We start from the raw sequence: 10,107 nt of genomic DNA on the forward strand, positions 1-10,107 counted from the left end.
TATAAAATATATGTAATCAATATAAAGTTTTTTACCCCCAATGCAATTTAATATTAAACTAGATGGCGGGGTGGTGGGGGGATAGGATCTCGCGAAATCAAAACAAAATGTGCACATACCCCTCAGTGATCGTTCCTCATTACTATTTCAATATTAGCTGATAATCAGTGTACACTTTTTCGCATACCTGACAGCTTTATTTATCAGAAAATGCTTCGTTGGAACAGACAGTTACGATCATCATAAAAAAAAGTTACGATCATCGTTGATAAAAATAAATACAAGTTACAATCATCATCGAGATTTTTTGTATCTCGATTTTCATTCTTCTTGTTGCTTTTCCATCATGTACGAAAACATATTTCAATGGCAATGCTTATAAAGATGTTTCTTGACATAATGCAAATCTAAAAATAAGCTGTCAAAGTGGAGAAATCAGACTTCTAAAATTTCTATAAATTTGTGTCCGCCATATTGGGATGATCGTAATTGCAGTTACGATCATCACGTTGACACAAGTGATGTCTAAATGTTCCATGTTGTGATTTGTGTTATTTTGTTTGTCTGTTGGTCTTTGTTTACCATGGCGTTAACATTTAATCTATGACTTATGAGTTAGAATGTCCCATTTGTATATTTAGCCTCTCTTTCACAAATTATATCAGATCTGAGTCTTTAAGTACGAGTAGAGCTTAGGAAACACACATTATTTTGATAGTCAATGTCACTAACAGAAAAGAAGTCTCTTTTATATCACTATGTTATAAAACATAGATACTTGCAAAAACTCTTGATTGCCATTGCCGATTTTCATACAACAAGCTAAAAATCATTTCTTTTTTGTTTGTTTACTATCAAACATGCATGCTGATTTCAACATCAAATATTACTTTGAGATGGTCATCATTGCAAAACTACGTACGCCGTGAACATCTTCAACATCCACATAATAACAAAACATGCTGCATTATAGAGATTTTGGAGAATCGAATTACGTGGTGACGTAAAAGAGAGCTCATGGAAATATATACAAGAATCTGAATATTCTAAAACTTAAAACCTAATAACTATAAAAGGGAAGAAAAACAGACCTTCCTAAAAACAGAACGAAAGTCAAACAAAAAGAAATCAGTGTTAACATTAGAAAATCATGGTGCATATCCTGCTCCTCTGTCAGCATGTATTTCTATGGCTTTTAAAATTGTAAAATAAAATATTTGATGTCAACGGATATGGAAGATGTTGTTTTATTAAAGACAAAAATAATATCTTCTATTTAAAACATTCTCTTTAAAATATAAATTCGTATTCATCAGATTACGTCAGAGATTTTTTTTTATAGAAGGCAGTGAAATGTGTTGATTTAATAGACAGACCTATTCAGTGAACCATGAGATTTAAATTGTATATCATCAAAATCTTGGAAGGTTACAGAAGAGAAAATTTGGGTTTTCCTTGGCATATTCATTTCCTAAACAATCTTGACATGAATAGTCGGAAATAAAAATCACTATAGCGTTTAACCTATGGAACTATTTTTTTTTAAATTACCCGTACTCTACATTATATTTCGGTCCGATGCACATACAAAGATTTTAAAAATAAGTTAACATAATTATGATTTTGTATAATAAGTTTTGTTCATTTACATTATTTACAGTCACCCAAGGTAAGTCAATGTTTTATTTTGATTTTTTAGAGTGCTTGATTATCAACAAATTCATAAGAATCTGTATTGAAAAATATCAAAAGTTTGGTTAGACAACTACCTTTTAATATTAACATCAACTTCTAGTTTGGTAAGCAGTTATTTAAGTAATTAGAGCATATTAATATAATGATTGTGTTTCATTCATACTGAGTAATAAGAATGCAAAATAGACATGGGTACAAATTAAATATCTTAATTCTTTAGAAATGTTTTATGGATTCTGTTTCTGACAGTACATGTATGATGGTCGTGTTTGGTTTTTCTTTTTTTTTTGTGTGTGTGAAATATTCTTTTTGAATGATGGTTTTCTATGACATAAACTCGGTGTTGTGTAAGTGTAATTCACGCATAAACTAAACACAATTACGTTCCCATTGGTAAAACGCAATTTTTACATGTAGTTTAAATCATGTTTTGTCTACACGCAGTCGATATTCAATGTAGGCCTTGTGTAGATTAAGTGTACACAAAACAAGGTATTTAAAACATGCATTTTACAATGTACATTTAAAGAAGAAACTTTAATTTTCAATAAAAATGATATTTATAACAATTATTTATGTAGTTGTTTTACCGAATTATTTCTAAACTCGATATACAAATCAGTTTGTTATAATAAAAAAATCTTTTACGTAGCCTTACAAGGGAGCAACCATTTAACCACATGCGGGAAGGGGGTTATGGTTTTTACGTTCACCATATAATTTTTTTTCGCGCTCAGCACGAATAATTTTATTTGTTTTTTAAAGCCTTCAATCAAATACTTTTGTTCAAATTAGAACACTATAAGGTATTGGAAAAATCTGGATTCAGAATTTTTTTTCCTCATTGAACAGAATATTTTTTCATCAATTTTAGAATCAGAATATTTTTTACACAGAAATATTTGCCACTGGTCTTAACTCAATCAACGATTAACTCATAAATGAATTACTAAAACACCCTAAACATTTCAATCCTTCTTCTTCGTTTGTAAACACACTGCTGCAGCCTACGTGATTTATTGTGTAATAAGTTGCAGATTAAGATGGGGGCGGGTAAACTAATTGTAAACATGTTTACTGTACATGACGTTTGGTGTGTACACGAACTAAGTGTTAACCATATTCCTGTAAAACAACTTTTTATGCAAGTTGCTCTCATTGTATTGCTCGAGAGGGGCAATGCTACTTAAAACAATAATAGAAGAAATTTCAAAATAATCATTTTTTGTGTCATAGACGGGAGGTGAGAGAAACCAAAAGATTATTGAAAAGCACAAATCGAAAATAAACTGACAACGCCATGGCTAAAAACGGAAAATAGCGAAAAACAAATAACACATTCATAACTGAACATAGAAGACTAAAGACTAAGCAACACGAACCCCACCAATCATTTTGGTGATGTATGTGCTCCGAAAAAGTAATCAGATCCTACTCCACATGTGGCATCCATTGTGTTGCTCTTATTAGTTCAAACCCGATGATAAGTCTATTTCGGTAGGTCATATTCGGGGAAAAGGAGAGCGGAATTGCGGTTACTACGATTGGAACATCCGTCATCATCTGTGAAACAGATATTCCGTTAAAGTAACTAAAATGTGATGCCATCCGTTAATTTGCGATAGATTGAAAACAACCACACCACTTGTAAAATTTTATTCTCGACCAACCCTCTATTTCAAGAAGCTAGTTTTTAGGTTTAGAATTTGTTTCTTCTTTATTTTGCTATGGAATATAGTAATGTAATTTCCTCATTTGTATCCTTGCATAAAGAAAATAAACGTGATGGAAAATATCGAAGTAAATGTTATTCCTTTCGGTCAAGCAACTCGTAACTTTTGTAACTTCTTTTGCGCCCTTAACTATTAGTATTGACTTATTATTATTAATATATTTAACTTAACTAAAAGGAAATACGGTGTTAATGTTAATCATACAGACATACGACGACATGAGAGACATAAATAAGGTCAACAGACGGTTTTCATAGATATTTGTCTATACAATCCCGTATCATAGAATGATCGGAGGAATTGAAAGTAAGCTTACATGACCGAATCTGCAGAAATGTAAATATTCAACGGGAACTTTTATCGCGGCAGCTTTTCTTCTTGTAAAATGCAATGGTCAAAGTAGAAATGTATAACGAACATTTTTGTTCTGTTTCAAACTATATATACGCGAATTGACGATCATGCGAAAAACCGATTCACAAACGCTTTAAACGAACAACACTAATATAGTTATCCATATAAACAATTCTAATAATCCAAAACTTTAAAAGCTGAGTAAACGCATAGGAAATGTGGCGTAAACTGCAATGTGACACCAACCGAAGATAGACATACAGGATAATATGCAGTCTTCAAAAATGAATAGGTGTTTATACAATAGTCCATTGATAATAATACTTTATAAATGCGGAACGTCTGCTGCGCTGTTCTGGATTACTCAACTTTGTTAGGTTTATAAATACTAAAACGGTCAAAAACTGAGTGTAAAAAAGTAGTTACAAATATATTGAACTCCAAGGTAAATTCAAAAACTGCACTAAATCAAACCCTTGCAATATCTTTCATATTCTTTGATTTCCACAATAAATTCTGTGTACAGGATATTTGTGAGACAAATATTTTGGAGTAAATGGTGTGACTTCTGTACGATATTTGTACAACTGCTGTATATGTTAGGTTTTTTTTTCAGATGTGTTAATATTAAATTAATTTGAACCTAATCCACTTTTGAACCAAATTTGTAAATCAGAAGACGGATATTTTTAAATCAGAAGGCGGATATTTTTTATCTTCACCTTCCTTATATTTTCGTATTTGAATAATTGATTTAAAAAGAAAGGCGATAGAACAGAGGCAATGAAATTTAATGTATACTTTATTGAAAATTGTATTTTGATCCAGCGCCAACTTATAAATACGTAGTAAACAAACTAAATAAGAATTCCTGGAAACACTTTATAGAATAACTTCATCATAGATACCAGGATTAAATTTGTATTTACGCTAGACGCGCGTTTCGTCTACAGAAGACTCATCAGGACGCTAGAATCCAACAAAGTTTAAAAGGTCAAATAAAGTACGAGGTTGAAGAGCATTGAAAACCAAAATTCCTAAAAGTTTTGCCAAATATCGCTAAGGTAATCTATTCCTGAGGTAGAAAAGCCTTAGTATTTAAAAACATCTAAAGTTTTGTAAATAGATAATTTTATAAATATGACCATATCAATGATAAATCATGTCAGCACAGAAGTGCTGACTACTGGGATGGTGATACCCTCGGGAAATTAAAACTCCACCAACAGTGGCATCGACCCAGTGGTTGTAAATAAACTCCTCACATATACCAGAATTAAATTTGTATTTACGCCAGACGTAAGATGATGCTGTTGAAGTTACCTTGTTACTTATTACTTAATAGGTAATGGACGAAAAATTGTGTTGTTTATTGCACTTGTATACGTGAATGAAAAAGAGCTGAATTTGGGATCCTAACGATAATAATATCAAAGAAATAAAACAAAATAGTTACTTAGTTATTTATGAATACGAAACAAAATGTAAATACCTTCAATAAAACAAAACAACGATTTTTTTTAATATGAAACCAGAATAACGGCAACTGATGATATCCCTGACTTAACACTTACAAATAAACATGTTGTTTTGTTAAATTTTTATGTCAGCAGTTCTCCCCCAAATGTTCCAGACAAAACAACAGTAAGAATTTAGTTAAAAACTGAAAACAACACTTTTAGTCCAATAGTCAGCGGTAACAACAAAGAACTGTTAGAAGAATTTGTTTTTATTATCATTATTATTTGTAATAACATAAGCAACACGAAGGGTGCCACATGTGGATCATGATCTGCTTATCCTTTTGGAGTACCTGAGATCACCCCCAGTTTTTGTTGGGGTTCGTATTGCTTAGTCTTTGGTTTTCTATGTTGTGTCTTTCACTAATTGGAATCCTTAAAACAGCCAGTAAAAGGGTGTTTTGGGAAAAGGCGACAAATATTACGTATTAAAGGAAAACTTCTTTATGATTAAACAAATAGTTTTCAAATAGTTCAATTGATTAGCTCCATACAATTAAGCGAGACGAAGCGTTTGTCACCTGGCATGAATCTATAAAATCTAGATATACTAAGATGATATCAGATTGATTATAAATACTTCAAATAGATAGTAAATTGTTATGTCTTATAAATAAACCGTTAACTAAATTTTATAGTAATTTAAATAATCAAATACCCGTTTAGAAGAGTAATTAATCCAGCGTCAAATTATTGTTTGTTTTTAAATTTGTAAGTTTGTAGTTGTTTGCCTTGACATTTCAGAGCTGTACGATTCACTCAGCTAACAATAAATTCACTAAAACAATAAATAACAAAACCATAGTTGTTAGACAAAACTTTAAATCTAAAATGTGTGCTATACATGTACATGTAACTGTGACAAAATAGTATTCGTTGTTAAAATCGTGGACTAATAGATTGTACGATAAACGCAAAGTGCAGTTCTTAAAATCAAACGACATTGACCCAAATAAATCGAATTCTTCAAAATATATTGACCACTTTTATTTTTCTGGCAACACATTTGTATTCAGCCACGCAATTTGACATACTTCCTTGTAAGAGATGGAAAATCCATTACTAATAGGACACATATTGAACTCACTTCACTAAACAATGTTTACAAAGTAAAGCCCAGGCTTCCAATACAAGGGTATATTCAGATATTAAAAGAGGTATTTAAACAGTTCAAATTAGACTATTTCGATATTTTGATAGGTTTGCTAGGTTATTTATATAAAACAAAATGATATGAGTGTTTAATTTCTTTGAAAGACATTATTCTTTTGTATTTAAAAAAAAGGGAATTAGTTTGTTGAAACATTTTTTTTTCAATTTTCCTAAAATACACACGTCACGCTCGATGAAATTAAAAACATTGCAAATAAGATAAAACGTATAAAGGAATAATCGTGGCAGAGAAAAGCATTTATTATTGCATAAGAATAAACATTTTATTGTAAAAGCGGAAATATTTAAATTCAGAAAAGATATGACTTTAATACCTACGTACATGCATGTATTCCATGTTTATAAAATCAATGAAACTATGTGAATGGGAGTACATAATTATTAAGCATTTCTATCGGGCGTAGATATATAGTATGAAATGTAACAATCATTATAATGCCTTGTTTTGAATGTAAACTTATTCTATGTTTACATTATGACTTCCTTATATTTTTAGCGTTGTTCAGTTCTGCTTTGTTTATAATTGGTTAATTATACGAACTATTAGTATGTCGAATCATTGTCTTTTGAATCTAATATAATAGTCCTATTCGACTTGTTATTCGGATGTCACGAGAAAACAATTAAATCATTTATTTATCCCAGTTACATTTTCCTTATTGTCATTCTGTTCGAAATAATAAGGAATTCATCAATTTAGGTTAAATCTCTTTCTTTTAGTACTTCAACTTAATTTTGATTAACATGTGTTTACTATTTTTCTGTTAAGTCTGTTTTTTTGTGATATACATTTGACATAACTCTGTACATATGTATCCCGTCATACTTTGTACCACACAATTATTTTATTTATTATTATTACTTTTACTGTTAACTGTTTTTTTTTTTTTTGTTATATCTACTTTACCTGACTCTGTATTTATGTATACCGTCATACTTTGAACGACAAAATTATTTTATGTCTACCTGTGAGAATTTCAAACGCGCAGTTTTACACCAGTACTGAAAACCTTCCCTCCTTTATGGGTGGATTTGACATAGATAAATAAAATCGTATAATATAAGCAAAATGAGGATGATAAATTTGATGTATGACTTTTTATGCTTCTTCGTTAAATTTGTTGTTTTTATAGTGATTAAGATGATGACACAATGTTGACTGCTGTACCCCTATTTTTGACATTTATACCTATTGTGTCTGGGTTTTTTTCATGCATCGTTGACAATGTAATGGTATTTGATGCGACTGTCATACAAGTGAGAGGTTTAGCTAGCTATAAAACCAGGTTCAATCCACCATTTTCTACATAAGAAAATGCCTGTACCAAGTCAGGAATATGACAGTTGTTATCCATTTGTTTGATGTGTTTGAACTTTTGAATTTGCCATTTGATTGGGACTTTCCCTTTTAAAGTTTCCTCGGAGTTCAGTATTTTTGTGTTTTTACTTTTTATATAAAATTAATAAAATGAAATGTTTGCAGCAACAGACTCATAAATACCTAAAACTAATACATACATTTCCAAGGTCAACCTTTCATTTTTACAATTTCAAATTTATCAACTGCTTATTAAAGAAATCAAATTATAAGTGTTTGCATCTACAGAGCTGTTTCGTGCCCTAGATATATGTTTTAACAATTGCTTTAATAATATTTGCAAACATTAATTAGTGTCCAAATTTAAATGTTTTTCAAACTGTTTTCTTGTCGTCAATTCCATGTTTTACATGTACTGCAGTTTTCCAAACTAATAAGTTTGGCAGTACTTCCACATCCTTATTATGAACAGAAATCATAAATGTTTTTTTCTTTTGTACTGCTTTATAAAGAGGGTCAAAACATCATATACTGTCATGACATTGAATACGACTTTAGTTACTTGCTTTTAAAACACACAATCAACATCAGTCACCTATTATCATAAATCAAAGAAAAATTGGTCATACAATATGACATAAGTCAAACGACACAAATGTCAAAAGACATCTAGGTGTTCGAATACGGTCTTCAAAAACAAATGGTTGCTTTAAAAATATGTCAAGACGTTGATAGTATCGAGTTGTAACCAAAAACTCTATCAACACCATAATTCCCGAAATGACAAAATTAAAAACAAAAACATGAGTGTATTCGGGCTGATTTGTCATCTCGTTGTGTCATAGAAAGCTCGAAAGTTACTCGATATCAATCTCAAAGTACTTTGCTTGTTGATATCAAATTATTCTGCGGCATTTATATAGAGACGAAGTCCCCAATTATGGTAGAAAAATCAATAAGAAAAAAAAGGAAAAAAATCGGGAAAATTTCCCGAATTTTTCATCCTACTAATGAACTAAAAATCGTTAACTTTTTTTTCAGATCTACTTCCTGTTCCGGTTTTCCCCGCATTCGCGCAGAGATCTACTTTTTTTCCGGTCTTGTTTTCATGAGACTTTAAATAACATATATAGTTATCAGTCTAGTAAAATATAAGATTGGGACTCAATACAAATTCATTTTTAATAATTGTTTGATATGAAAAAAACGTTACCTGATGAAAGCGTTTCTTGTGTTTACATTGAATATGACGTCATAATTTAAGGAACGTCACAGCTAAATCCCTTACAACAGAACCAAAATCGGGAACTTTACGGTATTTCTTTTATCAACATGTTTGAATTAAAAAAAATAATACATACAGACTTCGTCCCCATTCACAGGTTATGCCTGCCTCATATTAAAATAGATGGTTGTACTTCAGAGCAGAATTTCAGCACATGCATCACAATCAGTACAATTATACTCAACACATGATTTGAATTCTAAAAATAATTACATTTTAGTTCTTCCTCAGCTTCAAAACACATCTTTGCGATTTGATGAGTATTCGAGAAAACAACAAGACGCTATGATTGAATATAACAGTTTGAACAAAAAAAACATTTCAAGTAAAACTTAATTGAGGAAAAGTAGCGGCCGCATGATCAAGGCTAAAAACAAAAAAGGAAAACGTCAAGGCAGACAGCAACCAACCATAATCTAAGAGTTGCAGTTCCTACATACATAATATTGCAAAGTTATTCATGTTTGTTAACATTCAACCCTCTCTAACTTTATCCAGTATGTATTAGTGCAACCATCGATCAAACATTAAACGGAGCCCTATCGATAAGATCGATAAAAATGACACAAGAAAATGACAAAATATTTTAAGGTTGACCTTCTTGGAGGGCTTGCTACTAAAGATTCAGAAAACAGAAATAGGTGTGTTAAATACCATGTTGTAAATAATTAAATATAGCTTTACGAAACATCAATGGAGTAGACAACAGTGGATTCGAAATACAGCGGAAGATCTCAACGGGGTGTCATATCTTAAAAAAAAAGAGTTAAATACCGTGTGTTATATTTTAAAACGTATATAGGTAAACAATTTTTCAGGGACAAGTGCATGTGGGTTAAGCGCTTGATTTTGTTCCGTATTGCTCAGTACTGAAGCTTTGTTTATCTAAACATATATTTTGATTTACAAATGATATCTATAATACTAAAATAACGAGGTCCAATTTGTCAGCCGTCACGGGGTAAAAATGACAAATCCAAGAAATCAACTTTATATATAGCTAATATAGGACAATGATATTGATTAAAA

At 30.8% G+C, this 10,107-nt stretch overlaps 1 protein-coding gene across 1 annotated transcript in view; it reads left to right on the forward strand.

Moving 5' to 3' along the window:
• Positions 1-1,617: 1,617 nt before the first annotated feature.
• LOC143068462 (VWFA and cache domain-containing protein 1-like) overlaps positions 1,618-10,107 on the forward strand; it is a 61,104-nt gene continuing 52,614 nt past the window's right edge. The window contains exon 1 of the mRNA XM_076242557.1: positions 1,618-1,669. Within this exon, the coding sequence (XP_076098672.1) occupies positions 1,618-1,669 (52 nt within the window). The remainder of the gene's footprint in view (positions 1,670-10,107) is intronic.

This window comes from Mytilus galloprovincialis, chromosome 1 (genome assembly GCF_965363235.1).
Source record: "Mytilus galloprovincialis chromosome 1, xbMytGall1.hap1.1, whole genome shotgun sequence".
Classification (NCBI taxonomy): Eukaryota; Metazoa; Mollusca; class Bivalvia; order Mytilida; family Mytilidae; genus Mytilus; species Mytilus galloprovincialis.